Source organism: Xylocopa sonorina, chromosome 1, assembly GCF_050948175.1.
Source record: "Xylocopa sonorina isolate GNS202 chromosome 1, iyXylSono1_principal, whole genome shotgun sequence".
Classification (NCBI taxonomy): Eukaryota; Metazoa; Arthropoda; class Insecta; order Hymenoptera; family Apidae; genus Xylocopa; species Xylocopa sonorina.
The window spans coordinates 11,235,987-11,258,166 of record NC_135193.1 but is presented as its reverse complement, the minus strand read 5'-3'; the positions used below and the strand labels follow the sequence as shown (position 1 = coordinate 11,258,166).

The following is a 22,180-nucleotide window of genomic DNA, read 5'->3' as shown; positions in this document are numbered from 1 at the left end:
ACACCAGCTCGTATCGATACGTTCTATTAACCACTGGTCAACTATAAACGTTTATAAATATATAAAGCTATGTCTGTGTATGTATACATTCCCTTCGTTTACTTAAGCTTATAAGAAACATTCATTTCTTTCTGTACATCCCTAGAGTGTTATCTCTACGTGTAGTATATCATTGCGGGCAGTTAAAACTTATGGCAGAGATTCTGAAGGCAGTTTATTTTTTTTTTTTTTTCTTTTTCTTTTGCATCGAACGTGATTCGATCGTTTCGACTATTGAATCTCGAGAAATATTTTAAGAGAACACATATCCATTATTTAGAGAAACAAAAAAGAAAAAAGAACAAGTGAACAAGAATGTAAAAACGAGTAAAGCGGAGGCAGTGTTAGAAGATCAGGTTAGAAAAAGGGGGCAGAATTGTCTGGCAGTGAGATGACGCGAGTCAAGCTACGAATGAACACAAATTTCAATTGTTCCACACTAGTCGATTCGAAGAAGGAATCGTGCCTGTATTAATACTCAGCCCGGCAATCTCTCGCTTCCGTTCGAATCGCCTCCCGTTCCGGTGTTCTACGTGGCAACCTGGGAATTGACTAAAAGTACCGGAACGTCGTGCGAGGAGTCACCCGTGAAACGTTACTCCGTCACTATTAGGTGCACCCTGAACGTGAGAGGCCTCTCCCAGACTTCGTTCTCCTCCTTGATACCGTCCCTTGGTCGTCCATGGATCACCAACCGGAACTGGCCGGGCTCCGTCAATCGACTGCGGAAGTGGAGCGCCCAGACTCCGTAGTCGTTCACAATCTCGAAGTGGTCGTCGTCGTTTCCTTTGGCTATCGTGTATTCCATGTCCTCGTCCTGGGCGAACAGAAAAGGACACGTATAAAATAATTTTTAGGACATCTGGCTTTTAAATTAACCCTCTGCCACGTCTTATGTCATAAAAAATGTTTCTAGTAACGATGGATTAAAATTATCAACGATTTTGATTGTGAAAATTGATAAAGTAGAAGTTGGAAACGAACCTTGACAGCTGGTTGCAATTTAATGATTCTCATCCGGTGCCTGGTCTGTCGCAGACTGATCTTGAGGACGTACTCTTCGCCATGATGGTGCCTCTTGGCCGACCTAGTGAACCGTCTCTTGGCGAACTCCCTTCTTCGCGCGATCAACTCTTCGTCCATTGATTTCGTTCGTACGCCTCTTCTGTGTCTTCCTTTGCCATTGATCTGCTCGAATAAAAGAACGTACCAGTGTTTCAATCGATTTAATCGATGGCTCCAGTCAGAGGACAGGTTAGGCTTTAAGTTACCTTGCAAGAGAAGCACCCTTCCGTCGATATAGTTTTATCATCCGCAGGTGGTATGTGATATGGATCCGGATTGATCACGAAAGTAGGCGCATTGCTGATGTCCTCACCGTACTGTCCTTGTGACAGTGGATTTATTGTCGACAGACAATGACCCTATTCATTCAAATATAAAATATATACAGTAAAAGTACTTCCTCGATCATAAACAATTTTTTATAGTTAAAAGACAGTATAACGTCTATCACAAACCTGTCCAATTCGTTGATAACCAGTAGGACACCCACAAATGAAACCGTTTGCTCCATTAGGGGTGCATCCGAACGCGCAGGGGCTTCCTACGCACCCAGCGCTCACCTAGACCCATCAATGTTTTACATTTTTTTTACAAACGTAATAGTGCCCGTATGATTCGCATTGAAACATCGCGATCCGTTACCTGAACGCAAATCTGCAAGTTTCCATCAAACTGGTAGCCATCCGGACAGCCGCATTTGTAACTGCCAATCGTGTTGATGCAAGTGGTGTCACCGCAGGGTGACGTGTTGCATTCGTTCTCGTCGATGCACTGATTGTAGTAGAGATGTTGGACGAATCCTTCGGGGCATCCGCAACGATAGCTTCCCATGAAGTTCTTTGAATTTAAGAATGGACTCTTGTCAAAACAGATTGTCAATTGGTATCTAAAGGACGGGGTGGATTATTGTTTCGTTCGATTTACCTGACAGCCATGCTCGCAAGCGGTATCGTCGGCACACTCGTTCTGGTCAGCGCAAAATCTACCAGATTGATCGAGTTTGAATCCTCGCGGACAGATGCACCGGAAACTGCCAAGGGTGTTGATGCAAGTGCCTGGTTTGGGGCAGGTACCAGGCTGGTCGCACTCGTTTATGTCTATGGAAGTGTCAAACGAAATTAATCGATATCGAAGTTGAACGATTAGATCAGTTAAATATTATGCAAACCGTGGCAAGCATCTCCATCTTGAGTGTAACCTTCCTGGCAGCCACAAGTGTAACTGCCTTGAGTATTGATGCAGTTCTGCTGGCACAAATGGTTTCCGCTCGCGCATTCGTCCAGGTCCCTACAACTGACGCCATCAGGATTCAGGACGAACCCAGCAGGGCAGGAACAGATGAAACTACCCTCTGTGTTCTGGCAATTGTACTTGCACGGTCTCGGTGTTACCTCGCATTCGTTTATGTCTGCGATTCGGAACATTTATTGAGACAATCTTATTCATTAAATTATAACACAGTTAAGAATAATAAATATCGAATACTCGCCAACGCATTGAGTCCCAGTTCGATCAGCCTTGTAACCCTTATTGCAAACGCATCTATAAGAACCAAGGGTATTGATGCACAGTCCATTTTTACAAAGATCAGGAATCGTCCTGCACTCATCGATATCTGCAAAAAAATTTGATTCATCGTTGAGAAAATAATCGTGTTTCTCGTTTCGAAGGGTCGTTTAAATACCTTGACCATCCACGGAGAAGCCCTTGTCCAAACAGAGCTCGTTGTAGTTGTCCGAGTCCTTCGAAGGACAGATTTCGCACTGCGGTCCCCAGGCTGCACCCATCGTGCAACAGCAATCCGCTTTCGTCACTGTCTTCAAGTCCGACGTTCTCTGATGGCATCTGCCACCGATCGTTTGCAAGAAACAGTAACCCATTCTGCGATCTAAAGAAAATAATCCATCAATTGGAACTTGTTTTCGTCAATTACTCTTCTATTTCTCTCTCTTCCTCTTTAATACCTATGCAAGATTTTCCATCGGCGCTCTCTTCGAACCCATCGTAACAGAGACACTGGTAACTGCCCTCCAAATTGATGCACTGCCCATTTCGACATAGACCAGAATTGATCGCGCACTCGTCGATGTCCTTGCACTCGTCGGTCATCCCGATTTGCTGGTATCCAGGTGGACAGATGCACATGAAGGAGCCGATCAGGTTCTTACATTGATACTTGCAGTTGTTCGCCGGCGTTGCACACTCGTCCACGTCTAAAAATACAATCTCGAACGTTACAGAATCTCTGAGAGAAAGGAGCTATGAATTTCCAAATTTTCAACCTTTAATATCTTTGATAAATGAAGTTTACTTAAGTAAGAATCTAAAGAGCCTACCAATGCAATGTCGCGCGTCAGGAGCCAAAGTGTAGCCGTAAGGACAGATGCATCTGAAGGAGCCAGGAGCGTTGTGACACCGGAAGGCGCACTGGTTGCCCAGTTCCAGGCACTCGTTCACGTCCTCGCAGATTTGGTTCACGCCAGGGGTGAATCCTTCGTTGCAGGAGCATTCGAAACCTCCGTTGATGTTCGTGCACGTCCCGTTACCGCATATATTTTGCTGGATCAGGCATTCGTTGTTGTCCACGCAGTGTCTGCCGCTCGCGTCCAACACGTAACCGGATGGACACTCGCACCGGAAGGAACCATCCGTGTTTATGCACTCGCCGCCGGCGCAGACGTCCGGCATGAAGAGGCACTCGTTCAAGTCGATCCCTGTGTCGTCTCTGCCTGGTCCTTCGGGACACAGTCTGCTGAATTCCTCTGAATAAAGAAATACACAAAAATAATTAATCGAGGTATGAAGATGTTCTTTCGTTTATTAATTATTGCCAAGGAGCTGCTGTTAAATGTTGACGATTGATAAAAATGTGTACCGCTCTCTTCCGGAGGACACTGTTCGCAGTATTTGCCCCATGCCTTGCCCATGGTGCAGCAGCAATGCTTCTTCGTCATGGCGCCGGTTCGAGGCTGAGAACATCGTCCACCAGAGACTCTCGCATATCGATCGTAACAAAGTTCTTCTCTAACATCGATGCACGTCATCGAGTTCAATTTGTCGCTCAGTCTGTAACCAACAGGACACTCGCAGATCACCCCTCCTTCCGTATTGATGCAATGGCCGTTCTCGCAGATCTCCTCGGACTCCAAACACTCGTCCACGTCTGAAAGAGAAGTTCGATTAACAAACCCAGTACTCGAATTTTTGTTGTTTCACCGGGTTTTACTTACCCACGCACTGCTTTTTAATGTGATCCAATTCGTAACCTGGTGGGCAGGAGCATATGTAGGATCCCATCAAGTTCTGACACTTCCCTGGCGGTGGACAGAGTCCAGGAACCTAAATGAATATCGCAGATTAGTTTTAGTTGACGATAACAGTATCTTCGAGTACTGTTTTCCCATGAATTTGTTACTTCGCGACATTCGTCGATGTCTCGACAGTGCTGGCCATCCTGAGCCAGGACGTAGCCATCGGCACACTCGCAGATGAAAGCACCGATCGTGTTCCGACACCTTCCGTTGCGACAAAGGAACGGCATGATTCTGCACTCGTCGATGTCTATTTGAAGATTAGAGATTGCAGGCTTTCATTCAAGAGAATATTCTAAAAATCGACAGATGATGTCAGTAAAAATATCGCGGCATGTAACAAGAATTTACCAGCGCAGTCGTTATTGGGACTAAGCTTGAACCCTTGGTAGCAGATGCACTTGTACGATCCGAGCGTATTCACGCAGGTACCGTTGTTGCAAATGTTGGGATTTCGTTGACACTCGTCGATGTCCACGCAGTTGTCCCTGTCCAAAGTCAACGCGAACCCGGAATGGCAGACGCATTGGAAGCTACCCTGCAGATTATTGCAGGCGCCATTGTTGCAGATCGCAGGTCGTTCGTAGCACTCGTCTATATCCACGCAATCCCTTTGACTGATTCCCAATTTGTATCCAGCTGGACAGACGCACTCGAAGTAGCCTTGCTTGTTTATGCACTGTGCGTTGCCACTGCAAGGATTTGGAACCTATAAAAAAGTGTCATTTAATTCAAACTTCGAATACTTAGTTCGATCACAGTCGTCTGTTTACCTGTAGACACTCGTTGTCATCGATGCACTGATGCGAATCCTGATCGTAAATAAATCCACGATCACATTGACACTCGAAGCTCCCAGGAGTGTTCATACAGCGGCCATGAGTGCACATGGTCGGCATAAGGGCGCACTCGTCAATTTCCTCCGTGTGATTCGTTATGGGATTCATTATCTGACCTGGTACCATGCCGCAGAGGATCTCGTGTTCACCTAAAAGAAGTGTTTCGAGTGTAATAAAAGGCTTGTTTATTTATATCCATTGAGAAACTGCCTCCAGTAGTACTCACGTGTCCTTTCAGCGGGACACTGCTCGCAAGGGCTTCCCCAGGCAGCACCCATCGAGCAGCAGCACAACATTTTTGTCTGCGGCTGCACCATAGGGTTGAAGCATTGCCCACTTTCGTAGCTCAGGTAGCACGACTCTTTCCTCATGTCCACACACTCCTCTGACAGGATATTATAATTAAAAGAGAGTAACTATTTAATTTAGAAGCGCTAGAGTCACTTACTTCCTCCTGGCATCGCCATGTATCCCTCCGGACAGTTGCAATGGTATTTGCCTTGGTCGTTCACGCAGTAGCCCACGCCGCATATTAGTGGATGCGAGACGCACTCGTCCACATCTGTACAAAAAAAAGAATAAGAGAACAAATTGTAAAATATTGTAAAAAATTCAATAAGAAATTAGATAATTACCTATGCAGCTAGTCTTGGTGTCATCCAAAACGAAGCCCTCGTTGCAAGAACACATAAAACTACCAAAAGTATTCGTACAGTGTCCATTTTCACAAATGTTCTCGTGCTCGTCGCACTCGTTAATGTCCTCCAGAATTACAGTGATTTGATTAGGCCTGTATCCGCGACCACCAGGGCATAACTCCTCGAACTCTTTCGTCCCCTCGTGTGGACACTCCTCGCAACGATTCCCCCAAGCGGTGCCGATGCTGCAGCAACAGGTCGCCTTGGTCACCGAGGAGGACACCTCGTAGATGCACTTTGGCCTTCCGGTTCCGTGTTCGTAGTCCGCGAAACAGAACGATTCTCGTCTGTCTGTAAAAACAAGTATAAAAATCAAACGATCGTCAATGGTGACCAAGTCTCGAAGAGGGTCGCTTTAAAGAATCGCTCACCAACGCAGGCATTCCCAGCTTCCACCAATTCGTAATACGGTGGACACTTGCAGACGTATTTCCCTTGAGTATTCACACACGTTCCGTACTGACAGGACTGAGGATTCTCGCATTCGTCGATGTCCGTGCAGTTCCCACCGGACCCGTCCAATTTGTAGCCCTCGTTGCACTCGCATCGAAACATACCGAATATATTCTCGCATCGTCCAAACACGCACAAATTACTGAACATCTCGCACTCGTTTATGTCGACGCATGTTTGCTCGTTGTTCTCGTCGGGGTGCATGAAGCCCATCTCGCACTCGCACCTAAACGAGCCAGGATAATTGAGACAGTGGCCGTTCTCGCACAAAGTGTTGTCGTTGGCGCATTCGTCGATATCCTTGCAGGCGTAGCCATCGCCACGAAACCCCGCGTCACATACGCACTGAAATAAATGTTGAATAAATAGGAAACATCAAGAGTGATCGAAAAGAAGACTTTAAAGAGAAAGAGAGAGAAATAGTGTAACAATTACTTTAAAAGATCCTTCAGTATTGATACACTGCGCGTTGGAGTCGCATCCGCCATTGTTCGTCAGACACTCGTTGATATCCCTGCACTCGACTCCGTTACCCGCGAATCCTTCGTGGCAGGTGCACTCGTACGAGCCCTGGGTGTTCTGGCACTCCGCGAATTCGCTGCAGGAGTACGCGTTCAGCAGACATTCGTCGTCGTCGGTGCATCCTGGGCCCTGTTCTGGTTTCACCGAGTATCCTTCCTCGCAGCGGCAGTTGTACGAGCCGATCGTGTTGTAGCATTCGCCGTAGCCGCAGATGTTCGGCTGCGTAACGCACTCGTCGATATCTGACGAGAGACACGATATCTGGGGTGTTAGGCGTTCGTAATATCGAGGGTGAAATGGTTGCGTTTAATTTCGTTTACCTATACAGGATGCACCGTCTCTACCAGGTGCCAGTCCATCGGTGCAAGTGCAAATGTAGCCACCGTCTATGTTGCTGCACTTTCCCCCGTTGCAGATTCGCGGATTCTCCTTGCATTCGTCTATGTCCACGCACGATCGACCGTCGAGGTTCAGCGCAAAACCAGTGCTATTTAAAATGGATAAAAAGAGCAGATTGAATCGATCGTTTTGTTAATTCTTGTTATTCTTATTTTACGTATGGAACATATTGTACATGTTCTCTCGCGAATGCTGGAACATTGGGATATTAACGCAGATATAATTCACCTGCAGGAGCAAGAAAAGCTGCCAGGCGTGTTGAGGCAGATATTCTCGCAGCCACCGTTATTGGTCGCGCACTCGTTTATATCCTCGCAGTGGGACTTCAATCCAGTTTGCTGATAGCCGTCGTCGCATATGCATTGATAAGTGCCCATCATGTTCTCGCAGACACCGTTCGAGCAGATCCCGCTGGTACGCGAGCACTCGTCGATGTCCTTACAGGACTGCTTGTCCGGGCCCAGCTCGTGTCCAGGTGGGCATTGACACTTGAAGCTGCCCTCGGTGTTGATACAGGTTCCACCACGGCACAATCCTGGTGTCTCCTCGCACTCGTTCACGTCTGAAATCGATCGTATCCGTGGATCATTAAGCTGGAGATAAATCACAAGTGTAACGCTCGACTTGCTATCAACTCGAGCACCTCGAACAGCCACTTGAGAGCCATTCCTCTCGAGGGCTTAGAAATCGGTCCTTTTCGAGAATCATTAATGACTCCTCGCATATCGCATGCACGGTGATCTAGATTTACAGTAATTCGTTCTTCGATCCTGTTTCAACGTACGCGATTCACGTTACGTACCCATGCAAATTTTCATTATATCGCTGCTGCGATATCCAATGTTGCAGTCGCATTGAAAATTCCCAGGCGTGTTCCTGCAGGTGCCATTCCCGCAGACTCCGTGCATGATCTCGCATTCGTCGATGTCTGTGTAAATAATAAAATACAGACACAAAAGTATTATACAAAATTTCGATTATCCTTCATCGCTTTATAAATGCTTTTAGCTCACCATTGCATTTAATTCCATGCTCGTCCAACGCAAATCCCTGGTTGCACTTGCAGCTGAAACTGCCAACCGTGTTTTTGCACCGTCCGTTCAGGCACATTCCAGGGAACTCGATGCACTCGTTAATATCCTGTTTATCGGTGAATCCATCTCCTCTGGGGCAAAGTTCCTGATGAGCGTGGGTGCCTGGTTTTGGGCAGGACTCACACCTTTCTGTACCCCAAGCGCGACCAACCGAGCAACAGCAAAGACTCTTGGAGAACTGCCCTTCAATTGGATTCGTGCACTGTCCGTGACGATAATCCAAGTAACAAGTCTCTTGTCTCGTATCTGTACACGTGGTATCTGGAAGAGAAAATCGATTAGAAACAAATTTTCCATAAGTTCTCTTTCTGTTTTCCAATCCTTCTGTCTTCAACTCACGCGTTGCATCCAGAGTCAAACCAGGAGGACACTCGCAACGATACGATCCATCTGTGTTCACGCAAGTTCCTCCACCCTTGCAGATTCCGCTGTTCAATTCGCACTCGTTCACGTCCACGCAATCTTTGCCGCCAAATTTCGCGTACCCTTTGGAGCACTCGCAGATGGAATGATCGCAGAGCTCGCACGGACTACCCCAAGCGACACCCACCGAACAACAGCACTCTAATTTCAGTGCTAGCCTTGGCAAATTGTACTCGCATCGACCGTCTATCATTTTGGTCCAGCAGGAACCTCTCCTGTTGTCTAAGAGAAATTTCGGTTATTAAATTATCGTTTCCTTTCATATTCATTTCCTCTCAACGCAGTCGCTGAGAAAGTTGACGATTCCTACCCATGCATATGTGACCAGTGTGATCAAGAATGTATCCAGGCGAGCACTCGCACTCGTAAGAGCCAGGAGTGTTCACGCAGATCCCGTTTAGACAGACATCCGGTCCAAGTTCCTCGCACTCGTCGATGTCCTCGCACATGTGGTTCTGCGTGTTGAATCGCGTGCCGCCAGGACAAATACACTGTGCACGAAAATGACGCTTAAACGTCTCGTTCTACGAGTTCAATCTTAGTGAACCTCGGTTCAGCAACCAGATAGTTACTTGCCTGGAAGCTCCCAGGTGTATTCCGGCATTGGCCACCACTGCACAACGATTCTTCGAGCTCGCACTCGTTTATATCGCTGCACAGTTTCCCAGTCGCATCCACCTCGTATCCACTGTCGCAGATGCACCGATAGGTACCCATCAGGTTCTCGCAGCCACCGTTCACGCAAATGTTCGGATTCTGAGCACACTCGTTGATGTCTGGATTCGATACGTTCATCGTAAGTGGATTTGGATATTAAAGGAATTTGCGAAGGGAGGAATATATGAATCTTTTCGTTTACCATCGCCATTGTACGTCATTCCAGCGCCATGAGGACATAACGCGTCGAACTCGGAGGTACCAGGAAGTGGACAAGGTTGGCAGATGCTTCCCCAGCCCATGGGTTGCCCAAGTATTATAGTGCAACAACAACAGCTAGATTTCGTCACTGCCGTCGATGTAGGATTCGAGCATTGGCCATCTCTGTACTGAGAGTAACACAGATCCCTCCTGGTGTCTGAGGATTAAGCACGAATCATACGAAATGTTCGTAAATCCTATAAAAAGATAATTTCCATAAAAGAGAGGAAAATATTTAAGGAATCAGAACCAACCCAAACAAGATCTTCCATCTAGACCTAAATTGAATCCAGGAAGACACTCGCACCGGAAGCTGCCAGGGGTGTTGATGCACCGACCATTCTGACACGGTCCGCTCAGACACTCGTCGATATCTGATCAACAAATAAATTGTTGCCTTTCTATCATCAAAGTTGAAAATGAGATTGTACGAAGAATTAAAAGACACGCACCAACGCAGTGACTTTGATCGTGTCCGATCCGGAAGCCAGAGTCGCAGACGCACTTGAAAGAGCCCTCCATATTCACGCACTTCCCGTTCTCGCACATGCCACTCGTGGAGCATTCGTCCATGTCCACGCAAAACGTATTGTCTCGCGAGGCTGTGAATCCAGACTGACAAATGCAATGGTACGAGCCTGGAGTGTTCTCGCAGCGACCGTTCAAGCAGATTCTGGGATTCTCCGCGCATTCGTTGATATCTGCAAAGCAACGAATAGAGTTCGTTGTCGATATTATTCTCGTCTCGAGGAATGCACTTTAGATGCGCTCACCTATGCAAGTGTTTCTCGTGGGAGACAAAGCGTAACCGTCGTTGCACTTGCACTTGAACGATCCGTTCATGTTGATGCAGTGCCCGTTGTTGCACATCCCCGTGTCTTGACATTCGTCGTGATCTATCGAAATTAAGGAAAAGAGAATACGTTTATTCGACGCACGCTTTCCGTCTTGAAACGTTCATTTCGAGTGCGTATCCTCGTTTCACGAACTGCTTACCCGTGCAGTACCTTCCTTCGCCGGAAACGACGAACCCAGGAGGACAATGACACGTGAAACTACCCTCGTAATTCTTGCAAGTGCCACCCTGACAGTAGCCAAGAAGACACTCGTCTATGTCCTCGCATCTGCCCGCCTTCTTCGTGAATCCAGGGTAACACTCGCACTCGTAACCGTCCTTGGTGTCGATGCACCGTCCGTTCTTGCAATTCTCTGGTCGCAACGCGCACTCGTTTATGTCGATTATCGGCTCTAGTGGTTGCAAACAGAGCCTGTTGTATTCGTCTGTAATCGGGTAATAACATGGATCCTGTTACTGCGGCCATTGTCTGCGATTTCTGGTCGATACAATTAACTAGCTACCGTCTGTTTATCATTGAAATAACTCTCGAGGAGTTTATGGTGTTGGATTTAAACTCAACGCAGAGATTTCTTAGATGGTGTAATCGATTCAGATCGAATTTTGATCGAATCGATCGACTAGGTAAAAAGATACAGAAGCCAGACTTCGTTACGACACTTCGTAATGGTAAAGTGCTTTCGTTGCCTTCTCCGGGAGAGCATTAAAGGCTCGCGAAAAATACACGATTGGGATTTCTTGCAATGGTGCAAGCCATTACTTACCGCGTGTCATATATCAACCACTCTCTACTCGTTGACTCTAAGTCAACATTCATCATCTACCCATTTTCTTGCGCCACTTTTCTACGTTCGTTATCGTTTCCCCCCGCGTTACCTCGCCGTTGTTATTTACAGTAATCGTTCTACATACCGCTCCTGGGATTCGGACAGATGTAGCACTCGTCACCCCAGCCACGACCCATGTTCTTGCCGCAGCAGCAGTCCTTCTTGCTCAGCCTCATCGACAACCGATTTTTGCACTGCCCGTTTCTGTTCACGGACGTGTAACACAAACCTTGCCTACCGTCTGCGATTAATCAAACGTTTGATTACCTGTCGAGCCAATGCCACACAGCTGTTTAAATTAAAGTTCACGCGACGGCCGCTCTCTTACCGATGCACAACTTTCGATCCTGGCTTTGAATGAATCCTGGATTGCACAGGCAATAGTAGCCACCGTTCGTATTCACGCATCGTCCATCCACGCAGATCCCTTCCTCCTGGCACTCGTCCTTGTCCTTGCAGGAGTTCGTCTCAGGATCTCTGGCTTGTCCTTCTGGACACTCGCAGGTGAACGAGCCAGGGGTGTTGAGGCACTTTCCACCCTCGCATAGACCTGGTATCGCTTCGCACTCGTTGATATCTGTTGGAAACGATACAGTTAAAACAGCAAAATCTATTACAAAAGAAGATTCTAAAAGTCTTTGGCATTACTGACCAACGCATTGGCCTTGATTAGTCTTCAAGTGTCCCAGCTCGCAATCGAGTCTAGCAGGGCACCTCTCGCAAGGGTGGCCCCACCCTTTGCCCACGGTGGCGCAACACAACTGTCGCGTGCATACGACACCCTGAAGGTTCGCCAAGCATTGGCCATTCTTCACTTTCGTGTAGCACGGTCCGGTTCTGCAAGAATAAATCATTCAGGATGCCGTTTCCTCTGATCATCTCACAGCTCGCACTCGCGATAAACTGAATCGCCTGTACCTGTAATCTGTCTCGCATCGTCTGCCTGTGTATCCGTAGATACAGGCGCAGCGATCCGGTCCTATGCATCTTCCTTGATTCAAGCACGGCTCCCGACAGATTGCTATTCGAGTCACATAATGAAGTCACGGGTGTTACAAGAATTGAAATTAATTAATCACTGTGATAACGGGTTCTGGTAACCTACGTTCGTTACAGAATTCTCCCTGATATCCGTTTCGACATTGGCATCTGCCGTTCACGCAGTTTCCGTTTATGCAATGCACCCTGCACCTTCCGGACTCGCCCCTGTCTAACGCGTTACCACTGTCGTATATAGGAGCTACGATAGATAAAGTTGTACAGAAATTATTTTTCAGAGTTTTCAAATGCGCGTTAGATCGTTTGGAGGGTGAGAAAATGTTCGTTCACCTTTGGTTTGACTGCTGGCGCAAGTCCTGGCTACACCGCCGCCCACGCACAAGCAAATATTCGGCTTTATGCATCTACCCAGTGGACCACATCGTCCTGAGCATATAGCTACAAGAATTTTCCTAAATTTTTCAGTCATTCTCAAAGAAAGGAATTTGAAATCTGGAAATTTCAATCCGCAGAAGCATCGTGTACATTCAGTAATTCAGGAGACGAACCGATCGACTCTTCAGATCGAGTTCAATCTAATGGAATCGAATCAAACGATGAACTCGATCAGAGTTGACCGTAGCTGGTCTCTCGAGTGACTCATATCGCCGCGAGATCGCCGCTGCAACCGAATTACGCGCGTTACAGGGACAATGCGATCAACAGGAAGCGTGTAACCGGCCATTAAGGCAATATCATCCCGAGGAGCCGATCGGCCGCGTACCATGAACACCCGCGTTCGCCGGTTGCGCAACGCCGCAATTATTCATCGCGGACGCGCGTCCCGATCATCGCGATGCTCCTTTCCGCTCGGCTGTCACGATAATGAACGCTAAAATTGAATGCGCTCGAGCCACATGAGATCACGTCCAATTACGATACGGAGAAATTTCTGTGCCCCGATTATGCTCGCCCCGCTGGCGCACCGTATACTTACGAATTACGCAGAGGCCCGTCTCGAGGTTCTTCTTCCACCCGGGGCAGCAGTAATTCTTGTTCTTCGACGTGCACACGTTTGGCCTGGAAAATTTAACGAGCACCGCCGTGATTAGAATGTCTACTGGTCGAACGGACGCATTCGTGGTCGTTAATGAACCGTGCTTCTTCTATCACGAAATCTTATGGTTCTTAAATCTACGCTGTCTTTTCTTATAAGTGTCACAGTTTCATAGTCGCGAAATTTTTTCTCTCGCTTTTCTCTAACGTATGTTGTAATTCTCTCGACTGAAGTAAACCTTACTTCTCGTAATAACAGTCTTTTCGCGTTCTCCATAATTTACAAGGAACCTTTCGCCGTTTGTTTCTGGAACAAACGGAGTCATCGAAGATGATAGTCTCACTATGAATGTATATCGTCACAGTTTGAATGCACCAGAAGTAAAACCAGTCTGTGTGAAGCAAGTTATATCATCCAGGGTGGTGACACGGTACACAGACGAAGCGATGACCGCCAGCTTCGGTGGACCTCCTCGCGGAGGTCGAGGTGATCTCATGGATCGAAGGCTGTCGTCACGATCGAATAATACCGCGGTGTACGCGCGGCTACAGAGGGGAGAAACGGTGGAAAAGAAAAAGGAAAAAGGGGGTCGTGTTTACAGCCGTGTAAATACGACGCCGCGGAGCCAGCCGCGGCGCCGAGGCGCGTAAGTGGAAGTACTCAGGAGGTCGCCCATAGCAGCTGACGTTAATTACGAGCGGCTCGATGTGAATGGCCGCCTTGTTCCAAGGTGGCACACCGCGTTCCCTCTTCCCTTTCAGCGTTTCCCGCCCGGGGGTTTTGCGCGCGAAGCGCGTGCCGCGGCGCGCACCGCGTTACCGGCCACCACGACCGCCGGTTGCTCCGGCAAAAATACCGTTTCCGGTTTCTCTGATAGCGCCGCGCGACCTCGTTCGCTCGTTTCGTCGACGGAATCGCTGGCTTTTCCGACGAAACGCATGGTTCTCGCCTGGTCCACGAAAGTCTTCGACTGATTCCGACGAAACAGAATAAAAAATCAGAAAAGGGGTGGTAGTAAACGGTAGTAAATGGCGTTCGTTAATAGTAATTGAACGCTTCGATGAGAATTGCATGGTTTTTTTTTCTCTTTTTGCTTGAACTATGTAAATTACGGTTATGTAAAGTGCACAGCGTTATATTAAATAGTTTCTTAACAAGATCGGTGGAGAAGTTGGCGATTTCTGTGAGAAACCTGGCACCGTTGGCCTCCGCCGGTGGCTCGTTAAGAAAGGCTACCATTATGCGCGGCGGTAAAAATTACAGCCCACGGGATGAAAACACGCCACGCTCGATTCGCGATATAATGAAGCGATTTCCAATTTGATAATGAGAGAGCCGCCGATCTGCATGCAGATCGACCGAAATATTCCATCGGCCATATGTTATCACGCGAGGCGGGGCCTGGCCAGCTGCAATCTTCCAATTAACCGACGCGATAAAAATCAATCATTGCGTCGATCTCGCGACGGTCTTGCACTTCGTGTGCCTTTCTTTCCCGTCGACTTTCGAGGATCGAATTAATTGGAGCGATTTATCGTTTCAATATTCGTTCGCGCGCGGATCTCGTTAATTAACGTGGTGTCGAGCGCGCATAAAGCAATCCTTCCATAATCGTTCTCGATTTTATGGCGCACGATAACAATGCTGCGAGTCCTTGTCTTCTTGTCTCGAGGCATCAGATTGCCGCTACGGGTAATTAAATCGTCGGACCAGTAAACGGACGAGAATTCGCTCGTGGACGTCCGCTGCGTCGCGTTTAATTCGCAAAATGGTTCGCGGTAACGGGGCTCGCGTGCTCGCGCAATAATCCAATAAACCGAGCCGCACAAACCCTGATGCGTGTCTAAACAGCCTTAGCGGCGGGTGTGGGCTTGAAAGTTCAATTGGAAAGTGCACTTAATGGGCCTGGAACGGCCGCTGGGATGGCTCTCGAGATGGCGGATTATGGTCCATTAAAATTAAAGCGATCAAAAGGCGACTGCTGTTTGCGTTTAACGTTGGGCAAACACAGAGCTGTCGACGAGAGACGTTTCACGTAGACGCGGACGAGCGGCTCGTGTGCGAGAGGCAGAAAAAAAGGGGTGAACGAGGGCGTACGAAGAGAAAAAAGAAAGAAATGAGGGAAACGTGCGGACGGGGAATTAGGTGCAACAAACATCGAGCATTATTTACGATCTCTTAAAACACCGTCGGGAGATTAAAGGAGCTTATTGAGGCCAGCCGGTGTTACGAAACAGACGGGATAATATCAACGGGTTGTCATAGAAATTTATCGCGCTTGTTATTATCCTCTGCCACTGATAATTAGGGGGCGGCCAACAGTTCCTTCGGCGAGCAATCGGTGGTCGTTACGGGCCCTGTTAATTGCGGCAATTGACACTCTTTTTAGACAAGAACCATGGCAATTTAGAGTGAAATCGTTGGAACGAGTTCAAATTGCCTATACGTAGTTGCGTACACGGTTAAGCAATTAGAAAATTGAGGACGCTCGTTCGGGGGATGAAAAGATAATAACTTTAGTGCTCGTTAGCGCACAGCTTCCACTTTCTACGAACTCTCGCGACTCGTCACGGTACCAATAATCCTCTTACCGTCGATAAACGGCACCATAATTCCCAGCACTTAAAAGAACGGATGAAATTCGAAGAGGAGCACCAGGGGTGGGCCAGAGATCACTGGCTGGCCCGCAGCGGCCTCGAAAATAGGATAGGGCCTGTATCAAGACTAATGGGATCGTCACTTACATAATTATTCACGGTTAGTCCGTGTCGGTCGGATTATAGTTGGAACTTACTTAAGTGAGCCTTTGCGCAACGCACGCGGGCAGAAGTGAAAGAGGGAAAAGTAGCGTCTCTATTGCGTGCTGGCATATTTCTGGCCAAATTGTACGCCAATTAAGATCGACTCGAGGAACGGGGTCGAACTGTGCATCTTTCGCAAAATTTTTTAAGATCGATCAGATAAAACTAATTGACGTGACACGATTGTTTGACATTTAACGAAGGCTGATGAACAGTGATGAGTCAGTGATATTAATTTGCAATTTAACTCACGTTTAAATGACGAGCGAGTTTGAAACGTCGTTGATAACGTGCGATACATATCGTGTTTTCCTTTTTTATACGAAAGTGTTAAAATTGGCCATCGATAATGGCGGCTAGGAATAATACAGATAACCGTATATCTGCGAATGATATCATTCGCTAAAAGTTAGGCGACATTCGACGCTTGTTTTTTAAACTCCTCTTACAAAATCACGCGATATCCCTCCGAACATTCCGCTGCGTATTTCAAAATAATATTCATTCATAAATCTCGCTTATTACTTATTGTTTCGCGAGCTTCCGGCGGTGGTACGCTCGAAAGGGTTATTTAACGGGACAAAAGCTGTTGGTAATAATGTTCTCCGAGAACCATGCAGGAAACGATGTCGAAGTAATGAATCTGTCAGTTAAAAGGTTGTTAAATTCGCTCGTTTAAAAACACCTTCTAAATTATTTTCTCTCCTCGCCTTGGCCAACTTCAATTTCCACTTAACAACCCTCTCGGCTCCCGCGCCCTCGAACGATCCCATCGATTCTCATAAAAATCCTGCTCGCAGAGCGTTTCAAAACGTTCCCTCTCAGATATAACGATACAATCGTTCACAGAAGCAATAACAACACGTTTATCTGTTTTTCGTTCGTTCAACTTTCGTTCGTGTTAATTATTTACAAATGGCGACACGAAAACCGAGGTCCGTATCAGTGAAGTCGATAAAGAGAAAGAAGAAAAAAACCACTGTTCAAAGAAAGACACGAACGATTCGTCGAGGCACGAATTCTGAAAGCGCTTTGAAATTACGCTTCGCCTCCTCGGTGTCTATGAATGAACCTAATCGTACGAGCAACCGTGTCACGAATGTTTTACGACGTTTTCTTTCCTTCATTCCGTTCCTTTTTTTTTCTTTTTGATTTTTTTTTTGTTCGTTCGAACGGATCCGCTCGTTCGAAGAAACAGAAGTTCGAAACGGTGACCGTGCGCGGTTTCCAATTGCGGATTTCACGCACTCGCACAAAGGCGAGCCCATTAACGGAGCCGGGCGTCGTCATCGAACGCATTGTACGGAAGATTAAATAGGGCGTTAGACGCGGGGTAACCTTTAAAACCGCTCGTCGAGGCGTCACGCATAACTCGGCCTGCTTTATTAATTCGCTCCGGGACATTGTTATCGTCGCTTTTCAAGAAGTACCACCGATAAATGACAAAGTTCATCGATTGTAGGGCACGCGTTATCTAGCCGGCCGATTACACGCCTCCGACTAGTCAGCTTCCTTTCTGTTCACATCGTGATTTTTCTACGAGTCTAGAATCATCGCTGGTGTGCGATAGATACTGGTAACAAAGAAAGAAAGAAAAAAACGAGCACCGTCCCGGTTAACGTTATCGACGAGCCATTTTCTTCAGCGGCCCCATCGATCGGGGGGTTAACCGATCGATTCTTGTTTTCCCCATTGCTATCGCGCCACGAATCTCCGTTACGGGATCATCACTCGTTACAGAGGCTCGTGAAACGTGTAACAAAGAAATTCCTTCGATCAATCGTTCGACTACGTTCCAAGGGGGTATATCTAATATTCTTCCTAATTCAACCTATTACCGTCCCAATCAAAGTATCGTAAAGTTTCGTTAACCCAATTGATCGAATCTCGTCACTTTAGATTCATTCCTCGTTCCAAAAGAATGAGGTATCATTTCCTATTTTCTTTCTTTTTTTTTTTTAAATCGAGCAGAGCAGGGTATCACGGAAACTCGGAACAGACGAATCGATGGAAGATCGATCGGTCGATCGATCGCGTAGAATAAGAGGAATCGATGCTGGTAGGCTGGATCAGTAATCCGATCGTCGAATTCGTTTTCTTCCTACGCATTAATTGAGTGGCCGCGATGCACTTCATGCGAGGAATGATAATTGATGCGACGGTATTAACGGCGCAGTTGAGCGCCGCCGGTTAGGTGGAGTCACGTGAAACGTGTTTCTAATTGGCCGTGACAAGATACCGGCTAATGCGTCTCTATTAATGAAAACGTACCTCGAGCGTGACCGTTCGCCGCGGCACGAACCCTGGCATCGGCGTTCGCCCGATTTTAGGCGACCTTCTCTCTCACGGTCGATCGTCGCGCGATCGTCCCGCTGATGGACGCGAATTCCCCCGCCAATTCAGCCGTATAATTCGACGTGGAGGATGTCTTATGACAGACCATTAGCACATCGCTTCTTTCGCTTCTTACTAATGCACAGTGTAACCACGTAGTGATGAAAATAGGCTAGCCTAGACGTCAGCCGGTCTACGTTCCGGAATGCGAACGTTTTGCATCTCTTCGCGGCGTTTCGCGCGCACAGCAATGTGCAATCCCGTTGATTGTTCGAGTAGAAGAGATTCTACCACTCTCCACGATGGAGAGGATTCGTTAATCCCGAATGGAAATAACTTCGCTCGTCAAACCACCGGCTGGATCGGACGTTATCGCGCCGGCTAATGTCCCGTATTAAGTGAAATCACGAGATGGTCGTAATTCAGATTTTACTTATTTCCCGTATCGAGATCCACCGGGAAGAGATCCCGCGCGCGGTACCCACTATCGCGTGCAACGAGCTGCCAAGAATCTTTTACCGTAACAAACTAGTTCCTCGACTGGCAGCTATACGATACCCTCGTTAACGTCCGATACTTTTCCGCTTGGGCCCAGCGGAACGCTGTCCTCTCTTTCGTGCACCGCGACAACCGACGAATATTCCGTCATTTTATTTTTCCCCCCTTCTGATATCATCGACGTGGATGAGCTACGAGATAACTCGACTATTTCGGGAGTCGATGAATCGCAGCGGCATGGAAAATCGTAGAAACTTCGATACGAGAGATCCACTGTCGACTTCGACGCGGAGTCCACGCGGCATTTTCCTCGCGCGCGCTCGCGATACGACACTAATTTACATTTCCATCGACTGCACTTCGCGCGTACACGCATCGGCGATACTTACGCGTGTAAATTTCAGACGTAAATACCTCTCGCGTGACTTGGTTTAGTCTCAATTGACAGCAAACTTCATTCGTAATATCTGCATACAAGATAGAAGCAACCTGCGCGTCTAATCGAACCTCGATTCCCTTCGAGAATGGAATGGGTGCCACTGTGCCAGTCAACCAAACGCCTACCGATTTCGCAAGATCGCAGATTCTGTCCGATCGCGATAACTCCTGTAATTGGGTTATCTGCGCGTTGCGTTACACGCGGTTCGATTCGCGGTTTCCCTCTACCCGCGTCTCATTTTTTACCCTTTCGCGCAGCCTCCGGACAGAGGCGGTTTCCCCTCGTGCCTAGGCGATTTCCAAGCGGATCGAAACGGATGATGGGCCATTATTATCCATCCATTAGACCCAATTGACCATGGCGTACCAAGGCGGAAACGGTTTTCACGGATTCGCCTGGGAGCGTGTCTAGTTGGTTTCGTCACGCCCGCGATTCAGCTAATTCTCGTTCGACCTTCGCACAGCCAAGTTTAATCCGGCGGCGCGCGATCGAAGGGCCTAGGATCGCGCATAAAACGCGCATACGCGATTACGTGTCGCCTCGAACGGGTTAAACGCGAGCTTATTCGACGACCCCGTTTACACGCACGATGCTCTGTACAAAACTAATACGATAGCAGAAATAGAAGAGGGAAAACGTCTCTCGCGGCGCGTACCACTGTGGGATTCTCGGCTCGCGGATCGCCTCGCGATATTCCCTCCCCCCGGTTTATCCGGAAGGAAACCCGTCCGATCGGTTTCACTGCGATTATTATTCGGCATTTTACGAGCGAGCCGCGTGAAGTTTCGCCGTTCGAAGCTGAAAGCGGAATTATTATTCCTGGAACGGCCGAGCCGTGTGTAAATTGCGAGTCCTCGTCGTTTACATCCGCGGTTATATCTTTACCGTCGCTTTAACGAGCCGGTTCTAATCCCTTTTAATTCTCCGCTTACGGATTATTGGCGCAGGCTCGCCGAACAGCCAAGAGAGGTTTCTCTCTTGGAAGCGCGTTTCGCGATTAACGCTCGATCGTGATCGATTAACGCCAGACGAGAAAAATTGCATCGCGCCGATTCGATCCGGCGAATCCGCGGACGATTTTGCCGCGTTTCGCTCAAGGATTACATCAAAATCGACCACTCGCAGCCGATAACGAGTCGTTAGAGGCTTTTTATCAATATTCAGCTAGGTTTCTTTCTGATCTTTGCACTTTCCTTGATCTCGGGGTGAAGTTTCGACTCGGTCTAAGCGAAATATCAGCGCGAATGTTGCTAGTTTACCAACTGGATTCTTTCGTTCGTGTTTTTTCTCGTTTCTTTCCGAGCGAGGAGGATGACACTCGCGACCAGCGGAAAGATTTCCAAGAGAAGACTTTTAACGGGACGGAAATGCCTACGCGGCGTTACGTTTTCGAAACTAATAGAAGGGAGCATGGGTGGACGCCGCGATAAAACGACGCGTCGCGGTCCAAGACGCGCGACGCGTTACGTCATTCGAATAAAAAAAACGGAAGTAGAGCAGAAAGCTCCTTGTTCGAAACTGATTTCGTTTACGTCTCTCTGTTCCCCGTTCAGCCGTGGGTAAAAATAGAAACGAGAGCTGAAAACAGCTTTATCACTGACATCCCCGTCGTCTGGTACCAGGGGGACCTGTCAAATGTCTACCACTTGTCGCCTGAGAACTCGATCGGGCATCTGTTCGATCGATTTATCCCTTCGATTCTCGTAATCACTCGCCGGAATACCAATGAATCCGCCGCATTCCTCGAGCTTATCTGAATTTCAAACCTCCATTTCGCTGCGTACGTAATCACCGTGCCCCTACAATACATTCCATTATATCATCATCTATTTTAACATCGAATTTCTCCTTTAAACGATTAATCACTCGACAAGCTTCAGTATCGAAGAGAATGAAAAGGCTCTCGTTGTATCGCGAGCGAACTGAAGAAGCAACGAGGCGAACGTAGACCTCAACTTCGCGAATCCTCTCGCAACCTCGCGAACGAGAACGAACGAAGAACAAAAGGAGAGGGTGAGGAAGTATTCCAGCAATTTATCCTAAAATTGCGCCGAACACACGGTGGTGAACCCTCGCACCTGGCGAAAATTACTGTCCCGCGCGATCATCCTCGAAGCGGCGTCCAAAATCTTGCCAAGGAGGGACGACGCCGTTCACGCCCTTTCGGGGTTTAACACTGGATAAACTCGATACTCACCCGTGAGGCGGCACCGATTGCAGGGTGTAGTTGAGATCCTGGGCAGGGCTGGCCGTGTAACGTTGTCCCGCGCTCGACGCACCTCGGGGTACGGCGATCAGCGTCAGCCAGGCGGCGATCATCAGGAAGAACGACGCGTCTGCCATTTTTCGCGGGGCTGACCCTGTCGACGGGTGGGTTCGCGTCTCCTCGAAACGACGGAACTGTTCACGGGTGACGATCGTTGGCGCGTTTACACGCTCGGCCGTCTCATGATCAATCGACGATCAGACGCGCGGAACGAAGTCTCGGGGCCTCCTTCTCTCTGTTTCGCGTCGCTCGTTCCCTCTCGCAGGCCACGGGTGATTTCAACGCAGGCTCGCGATCGACGCCGCGATCGCTTCCACGATCATGGTTCCCGATCGACTGGACGCTGGCTGGGTAATGTGACGC

General features: G+C 48.0%; 1 protein-coding gene across 1 annotated transcript; it reads right to left on the bottom strand.

Annotated features, from left to right (window-relative positions):
* LOC143430914 (fibrillin-2) lies at nucleotides 1-21,895 on the bottom strand. The gene is made up of 41 exons (XM_076907392.1): nucleotides 21,749-21,895; nucleotides 13,420-13,502; nucleotides 12,774-12,881; nucleotides 12,550-12,684; nucleotides 12,363-12,465; nucleotides 12,097-12,281; nucleotides 11,773-12,021; nucleotides 11,530-11,685; nucleotides 10,758-11,042; nucleotides 10,535-10,657; nucleotides 10,214-10,462; nucleotides 10,016-10,135; nucleotides 9,703-9,918; nucleotides 9,420-9,619; nucleotides 9,154-9,334; nucleotides 8,760-9,065; nucleotides 8,340-8,681; nucleotides 8,129-8,254; nucleotides 7,555-7,888; nucleotides 7,248-7,414; nucleotides 6,841-7,169; nucleotides 6,324-6,750; nucleotides 5,890-6,243; nucleotides 5,703-5,816; nucleotides 5,481-5,639; nucleotides 5,189-5,403; nucleotides 4,767-5,124; nucleotides 4,520-4,665; nucleotides 4,335-4,443; nucleotides 3,980-4,267; nucleotides 3,441-3,866; nucleotides 3,069-3,317; nucleotides 2,789-2,992; nucleotides 2,594-2,719; nucleotides 2,273-2,512; nucleotides 2,029-2,201; nucleotides 1,747-1,941; nucleotides 1,560-1,664; nucleotides 1,311-1,463; nucleotides 1,024-1,227; nucleotides 1-856 (listed from the first exon to the last, which is right to left on the bottom strand). The coding sequence occupies exons 1-41, from the start codon at nucleotides 21,892-21,894 to the stop codon at nucleotides 635-637; spliced, it is 8,610 nt and encodes a 2,869-aa protein (XP_076763507.1). The 5' UTR covers nucleotide 21,895; the 3' UTR covers nucleotides 1-634.
* Between the last annotated feature and the right edge of the window lie 285 nt (nucleotides 21,896-22,180).